This window comes from Desmodus rotundus, chromosome 9 (assembly GCF_022682495.2).
Source record: "Desmodus rotundus isolate HL8 chromosome 9, HLdesRot8A.1, whole genome shotgun sequence".
In the NCBI taxonomy this organism is placed as follows: Eukaryota; Metazoa; Chordata; class Mammalia; order Chiroptera; family Phyllostomidae; genus Desmodus; species Desmodus rotundus.
Window position 1 is genome coordinate 96,362,770 of NC_071395.1, and position 25,398 is coordinate 96,388,167.

The window sequence follows — 25,398 nt, forward strand, 5'->3', positions numbered from 1 at the left end:
AACAGAAGATGAGTGAATGGGGAACGCGGCAAGGAGGAGAGAGCAAGACCCAGAGTGTTCTAGAAGATCCCACACGCCCGTGCCTTGTCTCATACTGCTGCCTTCAGAGAAAACCTCTCCTTCCCTCCACTTACTTGTCCTGAACGGGCACCAAGCCTCCCACACGGCCCTCGCTCACCCCCTACACACGCACAAGCCCTAACCGTCTACAGCTGGAGATAGCAAGTCCGAGCAATCACATGACCTCCCGGTGTCCACATGCACGGCGACGGAGGGTGAGAAGGACTGCCACGGGGCCATTAAGGGAGGACATTAAAGGCGCTGATGTAGGTAAAACACATTAACCTGTAGAGGAAGCCAGGCTATAAGCTGCAGTTCCACCAACATCATAAAAAGTAAAGAGGCCTCTGTAATGGAACCAATATTACAGCCATTGATATAAATTACACCTCAGAACAGGGGGGAAGGGGGTGGGATGTAAAAATGGAACAAGTTCAAACTTCTTTTATTGTAATAGTCTCCAGTTGAGCATAATCACCAAAGCTACAGTGCGATACGATTGCCAGAACTAGACAAACATCTGTGAGATGGATTCATCTCAGAGGGGAGGCCAACAGCTTGTTATCATTAAAGCGGCGATGCTCGCTCTGCGACTGAACTGCAGGCCGCCTTGTTACTGTGTTTGCGGAGGCAATTGTACCAGATGCTGGCAACTATCTTCAGATGGATGACAGGCACCTGCTGCGGAGGAAATTTAGCTCCTCATTGGCCCCCCTGGTTTGGGGGCAGGGAGGGAGGGAGGGGTAAGAAGGAGTGACCCTTCCGGACACCCCGAGGTGAGGCTGTAACCAAAAGTGACCATGAGGGCCGGAGAAGCTTGCCAGGTGGGGGCCCACCCGTCTGCTCCAACACGGCTCCTACGCCAAAGACCTAAGAAGAGTCCACAAGGTGCTGGAGGGAAGATGGAGAAACTGGGGAGGCACCTAATTCAGGCAGGAGAAGCACGGAGTTCTGCCTGATCAGGTCTCTCCACAGGTTGCTCTTGGTAACGGTATCCCGGCCTCTTTGAGAAACCCTAAATTTGAAACATGGCTGTGGACGTTAATCATCATTAAAAGGCAAACAGGCAATTTTCGAACCATGTCACGATGACTCAGAGGGAGACAAAGGCTCTGAAAGCGGGGAGAGCGGCGACGAGGGAGATAAATGCCACCCATGCCACCACGGACAAACAAAAATCATGAGAGGCCGTTGTGCACTTTCCAGAGTGCCCCGAGCATCAGCCGCCAGTGCCTAGGAGGAAATGATTCACTCCCAAGCTGGCGAGGCTGACCCAGATCCACCTTGTCGACGGTGGCCCAGCAGAAAGACAATGATGAAGTGCGATCACAGGTATCAGAGACCCTGAGAGTGCAACCTAACTCCTTGTAGGTGGAGGGTGGTCAGCAGAGCCACCAAGGACTCAGCAGAGGGGCTCAGTCCCGGAGGGCTGATGCTCTGCTGATGAGGTCAAGTCAAAGCATGTTCAAATGTTCTACCGTGGCCCCTCAGCCCAAATCAGGGAGTAGTTCTGAACATGTGGTAACGCTCCTTCCTCTCACATCATCTAAGTGGGGCCAGGACACCTCCTCCTTGACTCATTCTTACCACAGTTGCTGGGACGGGGACAGCAGATACTGACAAGTGCCCTCAGAGAGAAGCAGCCGCGGGGCCTTGGTGGCTGAGCCCAGCCAGGACCCAGGGTGTCTTGGGAGAAGGGATCAAGGTCCCAGTGTTAGTCCTAAGCTTCAGCATTCTCAGCTGTGAAAAGGTCTCCAACGCCTCTCCCAGGTCCAGATGGCTCAGAGACCTAGCCCATCCTAATCACAGCCAAAAAAATTAAATGGCTTGGTCCAGATAGCTGAATAATTTCATAGACATGTTCAATTCTAAGTTTTCCACATTTACTGATGGCCCAATCTGGGCTTACTCTAATATTTTGCCAAAACACAAAATGAAACATGCCCCTTTAGCCTGTAATTAAGGTTGCTTCATGTCCTTAACAAGTTAAGAACTTCTTTGCTCTGTTTAAAAAAAAAAAAAAAAAAAAAAAACTAACCCATACTTCAAAGTTCCTAGGATAGAAATGACAAATTTTCAGAGAAACACTTACTAGAGAATACAGAAATCAAGGCATCAATTTAATTTCACACTCTACCTGCCTTGGACTAATTTGTGTAAATTACATTTCATACTAAGAACCTCAGCCCACGTGACTACAATGGAGAAATAAGCAGCTTGCATCAAATTGAGTTTTTCAGGTATAAATATATAGCTCTTTTTAGTGTGTGAATGTTTAGCTGAAATTTCAATGCAGGTTTTATATAAAAATTTCCAAGTGTTAATTTCCACATTTTCATCAACACATCAATGTCACTGGGTTTTTAACAGACCTAAGGAGTGCAAATTAATCTACATGGATCTGTGTTTTTCCCCCCCTTCTTTTAGAAATGTGATTATAAGCACATTCTCAGCTCATGGGTGTGAGCTGCACAGTGAAGCATCCACTGTGTGAAGTTGCACAGAAGTTTCCACTTTGGCCTTCCACGTCCAGGAATGTGGTCAGGCAAGTGATGCATGACAAGCAAACCTTTGCACACGCATCCCCGGTGGAGTCCTCTAGCTGGGTCTGTCACAGCCACACAGAACACCTGTCACAGAGCAGTAGCACCCAGTCGCCTGGGAAGAAGCGGGACCCCAGGATCGCTCCTCATCTGTCTGCTGTAACATTCCCTGCGTGCTCTGTCCCTATAGCTGCCTTATGTTTGCAGCTACTTACTTTGAAGGCCTTTTCCAAATGGATGGGAGGGGCTGCAGGAGACCACACAATACACCTTTCTCAGGCATGTCTACAATAAAAGGGCCATACTTCCCAATAGGTATTAATACATGTTTGCCCCCCAAGTCACGGCCCAAGACACCTCTCTGAGGTTCTCCAGCACTGAAAATACAGTGTCCACTGCCCCACCCGTGGGTCAAACCAACTAACTTGGCTTGTAGCTTCCAGTGGGATTGAAGGGTAAGATCTCAGAGGAACTCTAAACAGGGCAGGAAGAGGAAAGTCTTTAAAATCCTGGGGAGTATCCTCAGCAGTTAATATACTTGGGCAAGGTGAATGTAGGCATCCAACTTGAACTCTGCTTCCCTCTCTGCTCTCCAGCTGATAACAACGTCAAACTCATTCTTTCAAGGTCTACTAAGGTGAGCGTTCTCCATCAGTTCTTTCCAAAGTGGGCACAGGCAGGGCTGTTAAATCCAGGGGCAAGACACAAGGTGGGCTTCCTCCTACCCTCCATGCCAACTCAGATGGGACCCAGAACCAATGTCTGTCAAGCGCCTCTTCCATTGGCGCCGAGGCAAATGAAGGCAGGGCCATCTGTCAAAGCCTACCGTGGGGGACAGGCAAGATGGCAGACGTAAAGCATGAGAGAGGCGCAAAGGAGGCACTCAAAGAAGCCACTACCATCGCCACCCACCAGTGATGGCTGGCACGCTTGCAATCCTAACTGGCATCTCCATCCCTGACTGTAGGCCCCTGGTGGCAGGGACCCTGCCTCACTGATCTCTAGGACCCCATCAAAGTGTCTAATACCTAGCAAGCACTCACGAATCGGGTCACTGTATGAGCGAATAGCCGAACAAGCATAACCACCCCACGGCCTGTCCACAACACCTGATGAAGACCTCTTTCTTGCCCTTCCAGCTGGTCCCACGGCCCCCAGGCAACCCAGGGTCCCGACGGGTCCTGCATCCTTAGAGCTCCTGAGCACACTCTCCAGCCCTGCAGGAACCTGCCCCTCGCCTGGTGGTCTCCTGGGCCTGTGAAGCAGACCAGCTTCTTTGAAGAGGCTAGGAGGAGTCAGCCTCAGGCACCCCCAAAAAGGCACTAAAACCTGAGGAGCTCTGCGAGGGTGTGGCGCTCAATTAAATGTGACCAGACATGCCCTTGTTGAGAAGGCACGCTACCGACAGTCACTAGAAAATTCCCAGTCCTTGAGAAGGCAGAAATTGCTATCAAACGGGCCTTTTGAAATAACTTGCAAGTGAATTACAGAGGCTACTTCCTATGGGAGGGGAAATTATTTCAGGCGGCTTTCCAGTCCCATGTGCTCCTTTAATCTGAATCAGATGCAAGAAGTATTTATGGAGGGTGGAAGTCTCCCCATAGGTGTGTTTTAAGTGCAGGCGTGCTGGAGCCCTCCAGTGAGCCCTCGAAAACTGCTTTAAAAGAACACTTTTCATGCACGGTCTCATTTGCTTTAAACTGATTTCTCATCGCAAACAAACAAATCCCCTACAAATATCGGCTCTCCTGCGCAGACGGCCTCTGCTGCCAGGCTTGCACCGAGTGCTTGGGGACAGCACCATTAAGATGGTGGTTTTCAATAGAAACTCGGCATTTATCATAGTGAGAGCATTATCTTCTCAACAGAAGCTGACAATTTGTCCTATTCCTCCCTTGAGAGAATCCAGTAAGATCACATTTGCTTCCCCTGCATGCTGTTTCTCCTACGACAACATTTCTTTGCCTGGAAAGAAAATATTGTGACTCCTTGCCATATTCACTTCATTAGCATAAGAGGAAAAAAAGCCAAATCCTCCCCTCAGCCTCCCCTGGCAGTAGCTCCAGCTGGGTTAAATCTAGCAGGATCTCAGATGCAGGACTTCTGTGGCTCAGGATTTGTCTGAAGGTTCCAGAGGGGTGGGGGCAGAGACGGGGAAGGACTGAGAAACTAGCTCCTTAAAAACTCCAAACAGGCCATTTGGCGTAATAGGAAGTGTATGGTGCAGATTAAGGTAGGGCATTTGCAGGAGGGGGTGAGCCTGGTGGAAGTCAGCAGTTTGGGACTTGAGACACCAAGGGGGGGTGTGCGTGAGAAAGAGAGGGGAAGAGAAAGAAAGAGAGAGAAAAAGAGAGAGAGAGAGAGAGAATGTGAAGAGTGAAGACTATCAACAAGCACCCACATGGCAGACACACTGGGCAAACGTGTCTCTTAATTCTCACAAATCCCCTATAAATGAATTGTATCCCCACTTAAAAGACAAAAAATGAGGCTCAGGACAGTGACATCAGCAGTGCAAAGTCACAACGCTAATAGCAACTGGTGGCACCTGGATTCCAGCTCAGGTCTACCTGATTCCAAAGTCCAGAATCGTTCAACTTCAGCCCATGCCACCCAGGTAATTCCCAAGAGCCTGGCAATAAATGCCAATGGCACTCTTCTCTTCTCTCGAGAGGGAAAAAAATGTACCCACAAATGAGTGCTCTCTGTCCACGGATGGATGTCTCCTTGTCGGAGATGCTTAATGTGGCTGGACCCATTTTCATTCCCCAGCCTGGCTGGTCACAAACAGCAAGTCGGGGCGGGGCTGGGGAGCCCCCCTAAGTCCCCGCACTCTGGGAAGACCCATCCATGCATCAAACCAAGGTGTGTCAAAGCTCCTGCCGGTTTCTTAAAACCACAGACCCTACTTAATACCTCTTGCTTAGCAGGTCCATCGCTTTTCTTCAACCAAAGATAGACAGAAGAGCAGGGGAGAAGATGACACGTGAGAAGCATGTGCCCCATTTTTACCCTCCTTTCACTGTCCCCTCTCCGGGACAGCTCTGCATCTACCTGCGACACCAAGACCCACCTGAGAATGTACCTGCTGCACCCGGCCCATACGGCCCCTCAGTCCTAGGAAGCTTTCGCTGCAGGGTGGAAATATCTCATTTATCCTGGGCTTCAGGGAAATGATGGGTTGGTTCCACTTAAGGAAATGCTCCAGATAACTGAATATATTCTCTTAAAGCCCCATTTTTAAAAGAGAGAGGTCATAATTCTACCATTTGAAACTCCTTCTCCAATGACTGGCACAGCCCCGCCCTCTAGTACAGAGGGTCCTTTCACTGGGCCACTATTTACTAAGTGCCAACTACGGCCCAGGCGCTCGGCCGGTCCTGGCGCTGGACAGGGAGCAAGCAGACCCTTGGTGGAATTTACATTCTTCTCAGGGCAAAGAGGCTACGCGGACTCAGTTCTTTTTTCTCGATAAACCACACTTCCCTCGTCGGTACTCCCATTATGGGTTCTCCCCGCTCCTGGTCTGTCTTCTTCGAGACAATTTGTAATTGCTCTGTTTTTGGCATTTACTTGCTGGCTGTTGGCTAGTCCTCCCTGACTCCATCCTAAAACTTAAGCTACACGTAAACAGGGGTCTTGTCTGTCTCATTTGCTGACAGGCCCCTGGCTCCTAGCTCAGGGCCTGGCATTCCGAAGATAACCAGGATCTGGGGAATGAACCAGGGAACAGGGAACGGCTGCGCAGGAGGCGCCGACCAGATGCCTTCTGGGCCTCCTGAGGAAGGGCGGCTGTTTCCCTGCACTGAGTGGTCCGTGGAACCATGCAGGACTTTCTAAGATCAAAGTCTTTTTGTTTTTATGGGTTTTCCTCCCTCTTGCTTTACACCGAGTTTATTAACATCTTCCTACCACCCTAATATTTGCTATAAATTCACAAACCAGAAAGCCAAGCTTATTAGACTCATATGGAAAGGAAAAGGAAAGGAAACTTACATTAGGATGCGAAAAGCTCTCTAGAGGGTAAATAAACTCAATAAACAAATTAGTGTTGTGTGTGTGTGCATATTTTTAAAATAAACATAACTAAATGATACTGAGACAATTTTCACACAGTATCCCCTACTGCCGCCCCGCCTCCAACACTTAAAAAATTTAATTATTCGAGTAAGTTTCAAAAGTTCACGAGCAGGTTCCAACCAGAAGAAGTCTCTTTCGGATCACATGAGTTCAACGTTTGCCAGCGCAGCCTGAAGTCAGTTGCACAAACTGGAAGCATCGGGGTAGCTGGGTTAAACTGGAGGTACATGCCATCGAAAACTACACGAAACCGAATCTCCACCTTAAAGCTGAGAGGATCCAGGACAGACTTCTCATTTGTGTTGTGCCCACGGTGAGCCCACCCAGAGGGCAGATGAGGGCAGATGGGAAGATGAAAGAGACTGTGGAATGTGTGTGTGTCAGGGCTGCTGCAGGACAGGACTGGAAAGGCAACTCTAGAGGCTGAAATCTGGGTCTCAGAGGATGAACAGAACAGCAGCTGATGTTTCTACTACTTACTGAACACCTCGTTGCTGGCAGGGTGCTAAGAGCTCCAGCTGATCCTTGAACAACACGGAAGTGAGGGGCACTAACCACCCCCCAAATCCTGCAGTCCAAAATCTGCCCATACTTTGTGGTCCCCAAAAACTTAACTTCAGTCATCCCTCAGTATCCAAGGGAGATTGGTTTCAAGACCCCAGCAAATACCAAAATCCACAGATGCTCCAGCCCCTTACATAAAACGGCGCAGAACAATGCCTGTAGTGGGTGGGTCCTCAGCATCTGGATTCCCAACGGCAGGTCGAAAATACCGCTTTTGACCCATGGCTGGTTGAATCTGAGAACGTGACACCCAGGGATATGGAGAGCCAACTGTACATTTATCCAAAAAGATCCACGTATAACAACCCACACAACTCAAACCCTTGTTGTTTGGGGGTCAACCATATATGTGCATTAGTTCATTTCACCATCATGAAAACCCTACTCTGCAGATAAAGAAACTAAGGTAGAAAGAAGTTAAATAACCCGCCCAATGGTACAGAGCTAGTAAACAGATAAGCTGGATTTGACACCAGAGTATTAAAAAATCCATTCCGTTATTGTCAGGGAATATCTAAACCAGGGGGACAGCAGACAATGGCTGGGGGCCAATCTAGAAGCTTTCTGATTTTTGTGAATGAAGTTGTATTGGAACACACCCACAACATTTCATTGTCACACTGTCTGTGGCTGCTGTCCTGTTAGAAGGGCAGAGTTGAATGGTGTGAGAGACCCCCCCGGGTCACAAAAACTGAAGACAGTTATTATCTGGCCCTCCGCAAAAAAGCACACCAGCCCCTACTACACTGAACAGGCGTGACTCTCACCATTTCTCCCCAAGAACTCCTGATGTTCGGTAAATCACGGGGCAGCCCAGAACGATGGGAGACAGGGGCCAGCACAGCTGGCGGCTATCCTGAAATGTCTCCAGGCCTCACGGTTTTTCTAAACAATGGCACAAATTTTGTATTCTGTGCCATAATATTTGTTCTAATATAATAAGTTTTAAACAATTGAAAAGTCACAGTTTCCTGGCAAATGTGCCACATCAGCCCTGTGGCGTTATACACCGCTGGTCACAGCGCCCAGCCTGACACAGGGAGGGGGCCCCAGCCCGAGCAGCACTGCTGGAGCAACAAACCCAGGACTTCTCACCGGGGGTCAGGACCTGCACCTGGCAGCCACCGCTTCCCCGAAGGCCAGCCCATCTTTTCTGCTCTCCCAGCCTTCCTTCCCCAACTGGAAAAGGGGGACAACCCCCCCCCATCATTATCAAGCAAAAAGACCAAGGAACAGTCTGGGCAAACAGAAATCTCTGACTCGGAACCCAGATATCGACTGAGTTGGAATGGAGAGCTGTGACGTCAATAAGTCCTTCTTTTGGCCATTAAAACACACCTATCAATAAAGGAAATGGGGCGGTCTTTTTAAAAGATAAAAAGCAGAAATACTTTTTCCCATATCAGAGAACCAGCAAGCTCCCTGGAAAACTCCAGCACTCACCTCCCCGGGTCTTGCCTGACCAACCCTCCGCCACTCCCCAAGAAAGCTGGGCGTCAGATGGGGCAGGCTGCCTCTCATCATCAGTCCGCACTCTTATTTCCGTTTCCGTGGAGATTACCCTCAGTTGTTTTCTTCTTCTCCAAACACCAACACTCCTCCAACAATAAGCAAGTCTGAAAATATTTACCTCTGCCGCCAATTATAATAGACCACGAGCAACCTCAACAACCAAAAAACTCTAATTTACGACTAATCCAATTCCACAAATTACATCTTCTGCGACAGACCACCTAAAAACGACTTCCTGTAAACAAACACTCTGCTGGGTTTTTAATCTAATTAAACCCTTATTTTGCTCTTTGACTACAAGAAGCTCACTTTTTGCTACCTGGGGCAGAAACTTTTATTTTTCAAGAGACACAGAAGTAATCCCCAAGTAGGAGCCCAAAGTGGTCCTACATTCCAAGTCAGTGATGAGCGGCCCCTGGCCCCAGGACTGCAGGTCTATTTATCTCTGTCCTGCCTTCTTCTGGCCACTTGCTGCATTAACACTCACTGGCCAGGGTGCGCAGGGTCTGGCTCCCGCCCCCAGTGGCCAAGTTCAGTCAGAAAGACAGACTGTAAAATAGTGTGAAGCGAGTGTTCTAGAACACAGAGGAAGGGGCATTTAAATCTGCCTGGAGGTTTCACCCACTTTAGGGATTTAGGCCAAGTGTTTTGACTTTTCCCACCTTCTGTTTCTTTAGGGTGGTTTGCAAGTCCGAGTTCCTGGAAACCCCTTGGCCCTAAGAAAACCAGAACAGTTGCTCACACAACCTTCTTCCCCCCGCCCAGCTTGCCCCTCTGCAATCAGGACTCTGTCCCTAGTACTTGTTTTCCTGCTGTGTGTCGCCATCCGCATGGCCTCCCCCCACCTTCCTCAGCACTTACAACAAGTAATCATCAACCTTTCACAGTAACAGTCCCTCCACCCGGATTCTTCCATCTTGGAAACATCCTTGTCACACGAATGTCCCACGAGAAAGAAAGGACCGTCACCCAGGCTGCAGAAGGTATGTGGACTTGACGCAAATCAAATCCCACTCTGCCGGTAACTCGGTGCTAGGAAGACAAAACGGAGTGAAGAAAAATGGACACACAAATTCAATCTATCAAATCTCCTATTTATTTTATGCAAAGTTTTTCTGGTGCTTATTAATGCCAGCTTTCCCTCTACCATTTAATCTCTGCTTCCATTTCATTCTTGGAGGCCTGTGATTATTCTAATTCAGCATTTGGATGACTTCATTTCCGCTCAAGTACACCCAGGTCAACTTGGAGAGAAAAGAAAGAGGAGGAGAAGAAAAATAATCAGCTAAAAGCTATTAAATATCAGCCGTGTGCCTCATGATTGGTTTTAAAGGCAGTGGTGAGGTTAGCAACAGTCAGAAACTCAACCCTTCTGCCTCCTTCCTGCATATTAACATCTTTCTGGGGCTCTCCCTCTCACGGCTTCAGTGTAAATAAAGGACCGGGTTGGCAGCCCACTTTTAGCTAATTCACAAATACCAAGTCTGAATACACAGAGCTGTAAAAATTTAGGGGGTGGTAACTTGACAAATCCGGCCATTCTACAGAGAGACTAATTCTCCGAGGACAAAAGGAGGGGGGAAAAAAGGAGAAGAAGAAAAAAGAAAAAAGAAAAGCATACACGACCCATGTAATGGGGTGTCCTATTGAAGGGGTGAGGGGACGGGCAGGAATCTCCATATCAATGTTCACTCCACAAGACAATGGAATTCGATTTCTATGCCAAGTCTAAATGAACTGTGCTTTCTCTTCCCTGAGAACCACTCCTTGCACCCACTGGCACCAGGCTGAACCGTGATTTCGCAGATACTTTCAGTTCCCACTGAAGTACATCCAGGGAAGAAAGGCTTTCTTTCTCATGCAAACAACTCCATTGTAAGTGACGTCCTCAGAGGCTGCCAGGAGGGCTCTGGGAAGGTGAGCGCTTCACAGCCCCTCCCCTCTCCCCCTCCCAGGCTCATTAACTGCTTCCTGCCCAAGGGCTCCGGCCTGCCCCTTTAGGGCCTCCCAGAAAAATGAAATAAAGCTAAAGCACACTGGGAAACACCGTTAAGCAACAAAGCCAGAGGAAGGTGGGGCCTTGTTCTTCTACCTACTGTGAATGCGACCGTGGCATTTGATTCGCATAATCTCAAAGTTTTCCCAGATTGCTCCCCGGAAGGCATCCTATTTTTCTACTTGTATTTTTTTTTAAAAACACGGTTAACAGAGCAATAATAATGTCCGATGCATTTGCTTACCGACAGCTGGCTATATTTTACACACTAAAAGGGAAATGGGGACGTTTTCCTAGAAGCCCACTAATCTATTTCAGGAGCTCCTTTTTATGGCACAAATAAAAAGAGGTGGGGGGAATGACTCCAGAGAAGCGAGGCTGGGGTGCTCAATCTATTTCTAACTCCCCTCCCTCCACAGCGACGGGGTTGGTCTGTGGAGGAAGAAGTTCACCAGGAAAACACAAACTTGTTCGGCAGGAAGGTTTACCTGCGAAGCTGGGGGGGTCGGGTTACTCGTGGGGAACTGCCCACGGGCTCGCTGCCACCTGGCCCAGAAGGCGGAGACAGGCAGATGAGGCAGGCTCCTCCTGTTTGCTAACTGAGAAGTTTTGCACTCGGCAGCCCTGCCAGAGGTCAGAGGGCAAACAAAGTCCCCTCCCCCGTATGACACACTTCCGAAGGCAGAGACCGACACAAAGCAGACAGAGAATTAGTAAAACGTGAGGACAGTGTTGGCCTTGTTCTGGGCTATTACAGGAAGAGAGTTTAAACACAAAAGTAGCCTTCAGCCTGGCCAGCCCGGAAGGGGAGAGGCAAAAGGTCCTTCCTGGTCCACTCTACAGTCATAATTCAAGGTCTGAAGGACATCAAGGCCCTCCGGAGCGAGGGCGAGCAGATGACAGGCGAGGCCCAGGCACGCCGGCCACTTCCCAGTCAGTCCACCTGTACAAACCACTTCAGAAGACAAACGCTTCGTGGGAGCTTTGATGCCCGCAAAGGACAGGCAGGACTTTTGTTTCCCAAGCCTGATCCGAGAGAGCCACGCAGCACGGAGCTCGGTTCATCTACAAAACACATTCGGAAGCAACAGAGTTTTACCCCAGGATCACAGGGAGACGGTAACTTGCTTATTTATTTTCTCACGAATCTCTAGCCTTCTGAGTTTCAAAGGCTTTCTAATGTTTTTATTCGAGATCTTAGTCTCCTCACAGGAACGGTATCAAAAGGAGGATCCGAGCCGCGGCCGGGGACGCCCCCGCCGTACCTGTGCGTGAGACCGGGAGCTGAGCGTGACGGGTGGCAGACTGCCTCGGAGGACAGTGCCCCGCACAAGCGGGATAAGTAAGATCTCATTATGCTAAAAAGCCGATTCATTCTGGTTTCCAACTTTTCTCTTCCAAAAAGCTTTCACGCACTGTTCTCTGTGGCTCAAGTCAACTTTTCGAGGCCCGCACACAACCTCAATCCAACAAAAAGACTCCAAGGCCCCCCACTTTCACCTTGTTTCCACCAGGCTCCCCTTTGAGGAGACCTAAAGAGCTGTAACTTTCTAAAACGTTTCCTTTAAGGCCTTATTTTCCCATCCACTGCCAGGAGGGGCTGGCCCAGGAAGGGGTTAAAGCCCTCCTGTCAAACCACAAATTCGGGCACTGGCCCAGAAGGGACATGGGAACCAGGGCAGCCGAGTGATAAAGGCCGGATTGTAGCAGCCCACTGAATTGGAAATGACTTGTAGGCCTAATGAAACAGAACTTTGGCAGTAAAACAGAATGAAAGGAATGAGACAATAAAAGGCTGGAACAAAGGGTGCAGAGTCGTTTCAGCTTAGCAAAATAAGCTCACTTTGTTGGTGGGGAAAGCCAAAGCCGATTAGGATAAACCAATGACTAAGCGTAAGTCTTCCAAACTAATTACACAGTTCAGCATGTGAAGTATAATTGGAAGCCTCCAGATGCGGGCTGCTCCGCTTTCACAGGAGTTACATAAAGTGAGAACTGCCTCACGAGCTCGGCACCGGGCGGGCGGCCCTAATGTTGAGGTGAGCCGCTGAAAGGTGCAGGACTACTCCATCCGGACGAAGCCGAGAATTCATTATGTGTGAAGGCCTCTGTTTGATCTCCAAAATCCTATAAGTGAGAATTTAAGAAACGGGCACTTGAGGAGGGGCCTAGAGGGGAGAAGGAAGAAACCCACACGCATGGACTTCCTTTGATCCGGTGCTTTTTAATTACCGAGCTGGGCTGCTCAGGATGGGATGTGGGGAGAAGAGTGGCGCAGAGGCCGAGGCGTCGCCAGGGTCTGTGTGTGCATACCCAGAGCATTGCTCACGTGCCATTTTTTGGAATGGGCTATATACATCATTCCTGTATGCATGGAATGAAGAGCACAGATAACGTCCACTACGAAACCGACACAGTAAAATAAATCACTATGTATCGATAGTCTTGACAAGTGAACAAAACCTGCTCCCTGGGTGTGCAGGGTGCTGGTGGTAAAGTGGGAAGTGTGGGCTCACAAACGGTGAAAAGGGGTGAGGGCTACATGGTAGGAACGTGAGTAGCATCCGCGCTCCACCCAGCCTGGGCCGTGTGATCTTGGACAATGTATTGACCTTTCTCAACATTATTGTTTCATCTACAGACAGATGTTCTACCTATCTTGCCTCACAGCCGTGAGAATCGCATTTTTAAGTGCATTAAAAAGCTTAGCACAAAGCACGCAGCCCTCTAATTCAGAAATATCAACTCAAGGAATCGTCCTAGTACAAGCTGAATTCCACAAATTCTGAGTCTTCATCAGTTGAGATCTAATGCATGTAACAAACAGGGAGTGGGAAATACTCTGCAGGTGACCTGGATCCTACTCATAGGACGAAGATTCCAGTTTACAAACAGCAGCGTTTTCCAAGTAGAGGAGTCACCGCCCCTGCATCTTAAGTCCAGAAATTAACTCCACTGCAGTTATGACTGTTTTTGCTTATTATGTCATGCTTATTACTACTGATAATACCTTGTTTTGGTTACAGACATCTACCTACCCAACTATGCATGTGTATTTAAGCCACTTTCTAAATTATTGAATTTTCATGTTTGAAAGCAACCTTAGGAATACTCCAGTCAAGGGGCTGGGAAACTACGGCCCACCGGCCACACGTGGCCCATCACCTGCATTTGTAAATAAAGTTTTATTGAAACACAGCCACACCCAATTGTTTGCTATGGCTGCTTCTCCATACAACAGCAGAAGTGAGGAGTTGTCACAGAGACTATATGGTCTGCGGAGCCAAAAATGTGTACTGCCTGACCTTTACAAATCTTCAAATCCCTTCCCTCAGATGAAAACCTGAGGCCAGGAAGGAAATGGCCCGTGTGGTATCACAGTGGAGTCGGACCCATCACGAGGGAGTCGGAACAACGCCCACCCTCCCTCTGTCCAATGACAACACCGGGGCAGCTGGGGATGGCCATCCCAGCTAGCCAAGTCCTTCTGCCAAGGGCCACACTGTGTGATCTCATCTTGAATATAAACAAGTCTCAACATCCCTAACCGGGGTGGGGGGCAGGTAAAGCCTCTGGGAGAAAAGTCAGAGAAAAGCACAAAAGGGTTTCCAAGCCTCCAATTTGAGTTATTTAAAGCTCCCGGTGTGTCGTGCCGCACCCACTTGGCTTCCAGTAATGACAGATTTCAGCGCCCTTAGCTCAGCCCCATGATGGCAGGCTCACCCATCTTGATTGCCACCAGAAATAAACAGTGGAAGCAGCTGCCACCCCGGGCAAGCTGAGGAGAGGGGAAGGAGAGAGGCATGACAGCAAGGGAAACCTAAAAAGGGGGTGGCGAACCCTGAGTGGAGACTGCAGATGGAAAGTTCTAACTCAGAAGAAGAGGAAGTAGGTAGGGTGTGAACTCTGGCTGTTATACTGTCTTACCTGCACGGTCTTAGCTGAGACTTTGCCTCCCTGAGCCTTACTGCCCACCTTCACCGAACAGGCCGGCGATCCCAACTCCACCGTGCAGATGGACTGGGGCGATGTGCATGCAGGCTCCCAGACTGTCCGGGGCACACGGAGGGGCACAATCTTCCCTTTGCTTTTGCATCCTCCCCTCTCTGAGTCCCTCCTGTGGCTCCTTCAGTGGTTGGAACGACGCCCAGAGTTCAGGTTATCAGACAAGCCTACAAGGGGAGTGTGTACCCCACTCTGTATCCCCCATCTTTCAGGGGGGCTGTGACCTTAGGTCAAAGACTTAACAACCTACAGAATGGGCGGTACCCCCACCAGCCTGCCAGGGAAGGACGGAATGATGTAATGTAAGCCAGTGGCTTGACCCAGTATCCAACACTTAGCATGCACTCACTAAGTAATAACATTACACCTCACTTAACCAATTCGCAGCAAACCCACTGAAAAGGGCTCCGAACAACTTTACAAAGTCAGGAATGCGTGAAGGTACTTCATGCAAGTGTGTGTGCATGCGTGTGTCTGGCCTGGTTCCCTCTTCCCGGATAGAAACTGCTGAAGGGTAGTCAGTTTGTCAATTCGTTACCTCCTTTCAAGGCTGCTGGATTTTCTCTGCCCGCAAGGCCCAGAGGCAGAGTCTCCCCTCCTTTGATCATTCTGGATTCCACTGAATCATACCAGAATCCCGAGAGGTGATGGGCCCTGCCCCAGGGGACACTAATGTAACACTAGCCACCAGCCAAAGCAGGACGAAGCTATTCTAAAGACAGACCCAGGTAAGAATACACAGAGCGTGTGTATGAAACAAGCCCCGACAACATGAGCAGAGAGCATGATGGTTTTGATACATCCAAAAGCCTCGCTAGTCCTTTAATGAAACACTGGAGAAGTTTAGCCATCCTGCTGGAATTCACAAATGTTACTGCAAAATTGACTGAGTGGCTTCAGACCAGGCCAGGGCCACGCCAGGAAGACAGTCTGTGACTGCCTCCCAGACAAGGGGACGAGTGTTCTCAGGGCAGCGACCGCCACTGCCGTGGGCCTGGCCAGAGCTCGCAGAGCCTCCCACTGCTGGCACACTGGGTCGCAACTGTGCGTGCTAATGAAAAACGACGGAAGGAGAAAGGAGGAAGGGGAGAGAGAAAGAAACCGAGAGTTGGGAATGTGGAGATGTGGCAAGTACAAGCCTGTTTGGAGCATGCTAACAGCCCATCTGGGCAGCATCCACTTCCCTGACACCCACAAACAGGCCCACGAGATTCCCAGGCAGGTTATGGCTCGAAAAAGAAATCCCACCTCATGTTTGCAAACACTACCCCTGGCCTGTTTTCAAGGTGGAATGGTAGCAAGGCGGCTCGCACTCCGGAGCCTTCCATTACGCTAGCCGGACTTGTCTTGTTTAATTATTTCCAATCTCTCTCCCTAGGCAGGGTGGGGCTGCCGACGACGAACAAATCCCCCTCGGTGCTTTCCATCCGAGGATAACATGCAGGGTCACCAACGTACTCAGCTGTTTTTCAGAACCGGCTGGAATGAATCAGCCCCCAACTGGCAGTGCAGACAGGGCCCCGGGGAAGGCGGCTTTTCGTGACCGACCTGGAAGGGCAGTTAAACGCCATTCTGAATACAAGGCTGGGCTGGAGGAGGCTGGTTTCTCTTTGTTGCTTGTTCTCCCATCCATGCAGAAATTGATTAATACCAGAGACCAAAAAAAAAAAAAAAAAAAAAAAAAAAATCTCCATTTTGAGGCTAAATAGAGGTCAGGTCACTCTTCCCAGACAGTAGCTCACAACTGGACATACCTGGGGGCAGGGTCACAGCTGCCATCGCCTTGGGCAAGTGACTAAAGCACAGAACCTTCAGACTGGGCAGTGGGTACAGTGCCTCTGTGCCACCAAGACAAGCATGACTGGTCGGCGGGGGTGAGGGGGATGTGGGTGACAGCGCTTAGAACGGGTGCAGGGCCTTCTCGCAGGATGCGGCCCTCTGCCACGTCAGCCCTTCAGCAGGGGCTGGGGGAGGGGTGGCGCAGACCTGTACAGAAGGAACCATCTCACACCTGGCTCCCAAGACAATGTCGATAGCTACTCACAGATACAGGAAGCAGAAAGAGCAGACTCTCCCCTGCCAGCCTACTGGAACACAGGAGCCAATAAGGGTCAGCTCCCCACAAGCTGCCCTGTGGGAGCCTTGGGGCAACTGGCATCTAAGGAATGTGTCATCACAGAAGAGCCCACTCTCCAAAGCACCAGCTCCCCCACAGACTAGAAAGAGGCTGAACTGAACACACACTGTGGTTATGTATTCCGTCTGTCTGGCGCACACACTCTCACACTCCGTTTCCTGACTGATTTGGGGTGTCCAGCGTTGCTCTCAGCCTGTCCCAGCAGCAGAGCCCAGGGAATAATTTTACTGCTGTCTTACAGATGTTCTGATAGGGTGCAGGCCCAGCATCCTTCCTGAGTTTCCTTGGGCATTTGACAGGGGACAGTTTACTGCAAAAAGCCCCAGGAGGCTCTTCTCTCAACCCATTATCCAGAAAGGCACAGAAAGAAGCCCAGCACTGACTCACAGGCCTCTAGCAGCTTCTGTGGGAGCTCCCACCCTGTGACTCAGTCCCACATCTCCCCCCAGCTGCTGCCACCGCCAGCTCCCAGCCCAGGCCCCATGTGGCCAGACAAACCAGCACCACCATGCTCAAAGGCCACCCGGTCTGTCCCTCCAGGCACGTGGGGCGTCGTGCCAACAAGGCGGGCTCTTCCATCTCAGCTCCTGCTGAATTTCACTTAAATCTTGACAGCCAAGTTCAAAGACATCGTTCTTGAAGACACAGCTGTGGCAAAGGCAGGGGCCACAGCAGCCCCTCCTCAGGACTGATCAAGCACGCGCTTGCCACCCTCACACGCCGCTTACCTTGCCAAATTGCTCGAAATATTGCTTTACGTCTTCCACCACCGTGTTCGCAGATAATCCGCCTACAAATATTTTCTTTGTTCTTGTGACCATCTGCAAGAAGTGACAAGAGGAGGACACAGGTTAACCAGGTTACCTAAGGCGACGCCCGCCAAGATGCTGAAACAAGCCGCTCTCCACCTTTCCCTAGGAAGGCAGCTGTGGACAGACTCAGGCTGCGTGGAGTGGGCCCTACAGATGTCGCAGGGTGCCGGAGAGTCACTCTGGGTATCTGAGGCCTGTGGGCCACAACCTGAAGCCTCGGGGGTGACACAGACCCAGAGTGGACTTCAGAACCTCTTTAGCCATAATGCTCAGCTTCCTTCTGACATACCAGCCCAGAGAGAAAAGTCGCGGGTCCGCGCTATTTAACCTAAGCGACACGAACAAAACAGAACTGCATGCGTAAAAATCTGCCGCCCAGAAAGCACCCACAAAACCTGCCCATCGGAAAATCACACGTAATTCAAAAATACGTGTGGACTGTCTACACTGAGCGGTTCTGCGTGGTGGTGTATGTCTGCCGGTAAGAAACACAAAAGCCACCTGCCAGGCTCAGCCCTCCATCCCCCTTCCTCTCCGTCTCTCATGATTCACCTTGCTTCTCCTACACTCAGCCGAGCCCAGCTAGTCTCCAGGTCTCCGCACCCCTGTCTACATCCGTCCTTCTCCTTGGCATGCTTCTCCATGTCTCAGTCTCCCATGGCCAACTGTGACCACCCTCCCAGATCCCACAACCTTCTCCAGACTTCGAAATATCTACCATGTCGCCCCATCCAGAAGCTGTTCTTCCCTCTTCTGAATCCCCCAACACTGGGCCCATCAGCCTCTCACAGCACTCACTACGCTACTTTCCACCTAGTGCTGAAGTCATCAACAGCCCTGTCTTCCTTACTTCCTCTCCCAGAAGACAGGCTCCTGAGTCCTCTCGGCAGCCCCCACAACGCCAGCCAGGCACGTGGAGCCCTGGAATGTGTGGTGGGTGCAGAAACAAAGGTGTGTGGCCCCGTTTCCGAATTCCACCGGTCCCACAGCAAAGGGCGAGGGGAGCTCCACGCCATGAACTTTCAGGGCAGCAGAGACCACACATCTTAACATGTAGGAGCCGAGGAGAAAAAAGAAAATAAATTTTATTCTGAAGACCTTTAGGCTATGTGGCTTTTTTTTTTTTTTTTTGAAGTCAAATAAAGAAGTTAGAAACTCAGTGGGCGCAGGGTCTTACCAGTTTGGTTGCATGTAATAGAAAAGCACATGTCTTAACTCGGGAGGAACCCAGTCACAATGCATGCAGATGCCAAGTCGTAATGTCATGTGCTGTAAACACCTGACGCTCTCATTTGTCAATGATACCTCCGTAAAAGCTGGGGAGAAGTGTTCGATGAGAACACACGTACAAAGAAAAGCATGACCGAAACCCGAAAATAAAGGAACGGACAAATCTTGGAATGCATTTTTAAAAACCCACAATGTTACACGTGTCTATTACATGATTCGACCCCAGAGACCCAAGTGCAGGGGCCGTGGGTGCCTGGGTCACTGTTACCACCCAGGCTCCGAACCACTGTGTTGAGAGAAAAAACCAACCCACCCACCTCCAACAGGAGAGCCTCAATCGAGGCTCACCTCAGGCCCAGTGGTTACTGGGAGGCCGTGCTGTGGAGGGCAAAAGGCCCTAGAAACCTGCCTCTGAGTTTCTTTCAGTCTGGGTGGGACCCTGGACAAGGCCCACCTGGAGCTCTGGGTTCTGCCCTCTGCACAGCTCAAGTCCCGCCCTGGAGCTCCAGGTCCCACCTACCCCTGAAGGCTCGTGAATCTACAAGCACAGGAAGGCCGAGGAGGCGGAGGTGGCTCTCAGGCTTCAAGAGCTCCCGCTGTAGCTTAGTGGCTCCCAGAGGGGACATGTGCCAACGCAGCCTGCTGACTGAGCCCAAACTGGAATATCCTTGGGAAATAATGGACTTCCTGCACTATTTTAAGAGGACACTGCCCTGGCAACTTCCTGTCGGCTGGGAGAGCTGTGCAGTGGTTTGCACTTGTGTTTAGCACTGTGATTTACTGGGTGTCGTCTCTTTCAGGTGACTGGGAGGTTAGATGAGCTCACGCACGTGAGGACATTCTGTGACAATCCCACCTGTGTCCACACCACCAAGCCCCAAGAACCTCTCGTTAAGAGGTGTCATCTTATTCTCCGCATCGCACACCTCAGTTCTTTTCCATTCGGTAAGCCTCCCTGGCGGACAAGGTCACCCCACAGTGAAACGCCAGCGGGCCCTCTCCGGATTTCAATCTCTCCCCACACTAGCTAATCGCCAGGTTTTACTAACTGAACTTCCCTCATGTGTTCATTCAACAGATACATTAAGTGCTGCTAGGTGCTGGACCTTACCTTCTAATGTAATATGGAGTGTAATCCACTATAAAACGGGGATACAATAATTCACCTACCACACAAGGTTCCTATTAGAACTAAATTAAACAACATATGCCAAAGTGCCTAGTGGGATATCAGGTAGACACTAAATAAATGGCCATTGTAACCAAATCCTAACTCTGTTGCTAAATTCATCCTTCCAGCTCAGGATAAATGCGCAGCAGAATGACACCTTGCACAGAAAACTTTGACACCTCTCCCCTTACTGCCCCGTTCCTTCCACTGCATTTCAGAAACACGCTCCTGCATTCCATATGATTTCACACGGGCAAAGACTCCCAACAGTTTCATTTTACATTCTTCTTTCCTTGTTTTTTACCCCAGCCAAGTAATTAAAGATCTATAAAGGAAACCCAATATGATCCACAAGCATGCACAAGTGGGGTTTTCGACTTAAACTCAGGAGAGGCATTCTAGAACGTGAACCCCATGGTCTAACTTACACGTTGGTCAGAGCCAGGTCTTATTTATATTCCAAATGTTCACACGGACTCAGAAATTAAACAACCAATGTGTCTTCATTCCAAATAACAGGATGTTCCTTCCCCAGCAACTGGTGAAATGCAAGGGTCCCCTCTTACACCCTCCACTGTTGCCTTATAGCCATAAACTTGCCAAGACGGAGCCCTAAACACTGGGGCGGACAGCCAGCTGTAAATACACAGTCCTAAAAAGGTATTTCACAGAGTTTTTAAAAAATAAATAAAAGAAGCAAGAGGATGAGAAATCCCAGGCCCCAGACAATGAGCCAAAGTGTCCAAGTCACTAAAACATCCTCTCCAGGAACCAGCTCAGATACAGTGATGCGTCCCACCCTTCAGCAGACACTGAAGGAAACTGGTTTAATCCAGGCCTTCCAGACGTGAAGAGGCCCATGGGAAGATGCGCAACACTTGGTTAGCTGCGCACGATGACTGGGCTGCAGGAGAAGGGAGCACGGCTGGGCGACGGAGCTCAGGACGCGGACCTCTCCTGCCTTGGACGTGCTAGGGGCCACGGGAGTGATTTCCTTCAGGAATCCTGATGCATGCATCGCTGCTAGATGGGACTGTGGACTGCTTGAGGGTTTGCATTCTGGAGAGGGACTCAGGAAGCAGGCAGAGGACTCGAGAATCGTACATTCTTCCCTTGCATGTCCATGGCTTCTGAGGAGGGCAGGGCAGGAAGGGGACAGGGCTGGGGTGTCTGTCAGGCTCTTGGGGGAACTGCATGGAGGCCCTCAAATTCTCATCAATATTATCCAAGTTGCTGTGCACGTGTATGCATGTGAATTCGTGTGTGTGTGTGTGTGTGTGTGTGGCGGCACCTCCCCATTCCCAGTGTTTGAGTCTTGGCTTCCATTTGCCCCAGGAGCCACCTGGTACCCCCAGAACTTCAACTTTCTTCTGATCTTGCACACACTGAGCAGGCTACCCACTGGCCCCTGGCTCCACAGTCTTCACATGATAAAAAATCCTCCCCTCCCACAAGACAGAGACACCTGTGTTTTCTTCCTGTGTTAGGCCCATCCGGTAACTGTTTCCTAACCCCCAGCATTCATACCCATGCAGCACTTAACCACACCAGCTACGGGGAAGCCAGCCCCACACACCGGCCTGCGCAGCCCCCGGGGTGCACCTGGATGACAAGGGCCAGAGAGAGCTCAGCCCAAAGTCCATTAGGAAACTGATCTTAACTTTCCTTCACTACGAGCTTTTGGTGGACAGGCTGTGTTAGACACTTTGGTGTGTGAGTGCTTTCCACTCTTGAGACACTAGGTACCCACCAGGAGCCCTGCACCGCTTGGGGAGCAGCATCCCCTCAGCAGATGCCCCCCTTTACAGTGTAGCACAGCACCCCGGGAAGCGGTGTGAGTCTGTGTGTGCCACACGCAGGGAGTGGGGAGCGTTCAGACTCACAGCTCGGTGCTGCAAAGTCTCGCGTCTAGACCTGTAATTTAACTAAACATCACTGCTCTCCACAAACCCCTTGGCTCCACAGAGAAAACCCCAGCACCATTCCAGTTCGGAAAATTGCTGTTTACACGTAAAAACTGGCCAAAGCCAGCGGCTAACTGGAGCTATGAAGAACACTCCACCTTCCTGTCTCTAACAAGACAACGAGCTTTTTTTTTCTTTTTTTTTTAGTTTCATAAATTCCCTTTTAAAAAATACGTCACCAACTCAAATGGTCACTCAGACTGGGGCCACAGGTTGTATTTTTATAAAATAGGATAAAGCAGGGTGTGTGTGTGTGTGTTCAAATCAGAGAGCGGGGTGGGGGTGCAGTGAAGAGCAAAATTACTCAAGAATGAGATTGGAACATTGGCCCCCAAACATTAGTTGTCTCACAAGGAAATAACGGTGAGAACCTCCTAATCCTGACAAATGCCTGGGAAGGCAGAAAATGGCTCTAGGGAGCCTTCAATGGGTGTGGGAGAGGCCTGGAGAAACTAAGTCAACTCCTGCTATCACCATCTTCCTGCAAAGAGTTCAAATTCCCCTGGTGAAAAAAAAACGAATGAGTCACATTCCCTGCCCAGGAACACAGGCTCGCCGACAGGTGCTCTTGCGTCTGTGGGAACCCCAAGGTGAGAGAACCCAGAAAAGATGTCAGAATCCCGGTGCTGGGCGGGCTCCTGCAAACCTGGCCTTCCCTCCCCCCGACACAGACGGGAAATCGGGCCCAGTGGGACGATGCACGTGACAGCTAAAGCCAAGGCGAGTGCCAGGGGAGAGCGGACAAACTGGCGGACACCACGCGATGTCATCCCAGGTCCTGAACTTCGTGGGCACTTGGATGTCCTGTGTCACCCTGCATTTGAGAACTGAGCCCAACCTTTGTGTGGCAAAGAAGCTCTGTCAGGACTGACGGAGGTCACAGCAGTCCTGAACTCCAAGGCCCCGTTCCCTAGGGTGTTTCTTCCAAGGGGCTTGTCTCTAAAATTCCTAAGTTTCCCTGGTACCTTTGTCCTCCTTCTCTCCTCCCCCTAAGCTATCATCTTGCTGCCACCACTATGTCTGAATCCACTGGCAAAACTCACTTGGCAAACAAAACCAGAATATGGGTCAGGTACAGGGGATCTTCTCCAAATGTTTCTAGAATCACAGGTGAAGAAAAGAGACTGCGGTGAGTTGACGGCAGTCCCCGCCAATATTCATGTCCACCTGGAACCCCAGGAGGTGATCTTATCTGAAAAGAGGGTCTTTGCAGATGTAATTAGTAAACTACCTTGAGAGGAAACCACCTTGGACACAGGGTGGGCCCTTCATGACTGGTGTCCTTACAGGAAGAGAAAAGGGGACACAAAGAAGCTCATGCAAAGATGAAGCAGAGACTGGGATGATGTACCTACAAACCAAGGGACGCCAAGGACTGCCAGCAGCTACCAGTAGGTGGGACGGAGGCATGGGATGGAGGCTCGGGAAGTGTCTCCCTCAGAGCCTCCAGGAGGCTCTGCCTACACCTCGTTTTGGACTTCAGAGTGCCTCAGGGCGAGAGCGCTCATCTCTGCTGAGGACACCACCCCGTGCATGCTCATTTGGATGGCAGCCCTTGGAGACTAACACAGAGCCCTGCTAGGGGGATGCCCCAGGTCACCACGGCCTCCGCCTCACCTGTTCTTAGTGATGGTGGACTGAGAGTCCCCAGGGAAGCCCTCCCCTGACCGTGGGCAGGAGGACGTTATGCCCATGCATGTGACAGTCTGAACCCGTCCTCCTGAGGCTGGCAGGTCACGCTCATCACCGCGCTGCTGCCATGGCAGAGGTCACAGGGACAAGGTAAGGTGAGACTGGGTGGGAGGTGCAGGAGTGCGGAGAGCAAGGCCAACTCTACACAGAGGCAACCCAAATGCTGCCCAGGGGTCTGTGCCCCTCCAGTGAAACACACCAGACAAGCCAGGCCAGCGCTTCCACACGGGCGGGCGCCTGCCTAAGAACATCCAGCAGACTGAGGGAGGTCCTTGTTCCCTGTTGAAAGCCCCAGCACCCGTGTCTCCTTCAGGTTCGGCGTGCTCTGCCCGCACTGTGGGCAGGCCCGGGGCTGTGCCTTCCTCACGAGCTGCCTTCCTCAGGCCTCACATCAGTCCCAGGGCAGGACACAGCCTCTCTTCTACAGTCAGGGAAGCGAGGATCAGAGAAGTTAAGAGTCCAAAGTCACACAGCACTAGGGATGACAAAAACGGAGAGTCAAAATCTTGCCCTTTCACCCTGGCTGGTGTGGCTCAGTAGATTGAGTGCCTGCCTGCAAACCAAAAAGTCGCTGGCTCAGTTACCAGTCGGGGTGCATGTTTGAGTTGTGGGCCAGGTCCCTGGTTGGGGATGTATGGGAGGCAACCGACTGGTGTGTCTCTCACACATCGATACTTCTCTCCCTTTTTCTCCCTCCCTTCCCATCTCTGAAAATAAAAAAATAAAAGTCTAAAAAAAAAAATCTTGCCCTTTCTATTCACCAAAGCCTCCTACACCTGCATTTGCAACTGAGGCGTCTTCTGTCCTCCGAGCAGAAAGGCACAAGGAGAGATGAGAAGGCACCGTGAGGAGCAAGCCTGACTCTGCCCTTTTCAATTTTGAAGCCAAGAGGCTAAAGGACAGTCCCAACACCATGGGAACAACCCGGCAGTTCCTCCAACAATTAAACACAGGGTCACCAGATGACCCAACGATTCCACCCTTAGCGTGACCCCAAGGGAAACTGAAACGTGTGTCTCCCCAAAACCTTCTACACACAATCTTCTCAGCAGCGTTGTTCATAATGGCCAACAAGTGGACCCCAAATGTCCATCCATGGGTGAATGGATACGTTACATGTGATGTATCTGTACAACAGAACATTAACCAGCCACAGAAAGGAATGCAGTCCTGACATGTGCCACAACATGGCTGAACCTTGAGCGCATTACCTGAAAGAAGCCAGCCATAAAAGACTGCATTATATTATATGACTCCATTCATTGAAAGTTCCTCATAGGAAATCTATAGAGGCAGAAAGTATGTTAGTGGTCGCTTAGGGCTGGAGGAGAGGAAGGGGGCGTAACAGCTACGGGGCATGGGTTTCTTTCTCTCTTTACTGCTGTTCAGTCGGAGTTGTCCCAGTGTTTCCCATGTCGTTCTCCGTCGCCCTCCCGGTAAATCCCCCGCTCACTGTCTTTGTCCATAGATCCTTTATACGTGACTAGACCCCTCCCCCTTCCCCTCCGGTCACTGCCACTTTGTTCCTTATTTCCATGTCTCTGGTTCTGTCTTGCCCACTTGTTTTGTTCATTAGGTTCCACTTATAGGTGAGATCATATGGTACTTGTCTCTCACTGCCTGACTTACTTC

General features: G+C 50.4%; 1 protein-coding gene and 1 long non-coding RNA gene across 13 annotated transcripts in view; one reads left to right on the forward strand and one right to left on the reverse strand.

Annotated features, from left to right (window-relative positions):
• MSI2 (musashi RNA binding protein 2) overlaps positions 1–25,398 on the reverse strand; it is a 375,584-nt gene that overhangs the window by 228,885 nt on the left and 121,301 nt on the right. For all 12 annotated transcript variants that reach the window (XM_053910683.2, XM_053910686.2, XM_053910679.2 and 9 more), the window contains one exon: positions 17,626–17,718. In XM_053910683.2, the coding sequence (XP_053766658.1) occupies positions 17,626–17,718 (93 nt within the window). The remainder of the gene's footprint in view (positions 1–17,625; positions 17,719–25,398) is intronic.
• Positions 11,420–18,839, forward strand: LOC139440289 (uncharacterized). The gene is made up of 2 exons (XR_011650404.1): positions 11,420–11,874; positions 11,957–18,839. It is a non-coding gene; the product is annotated as an uncharacterized lncRNA (long non-coding RNA).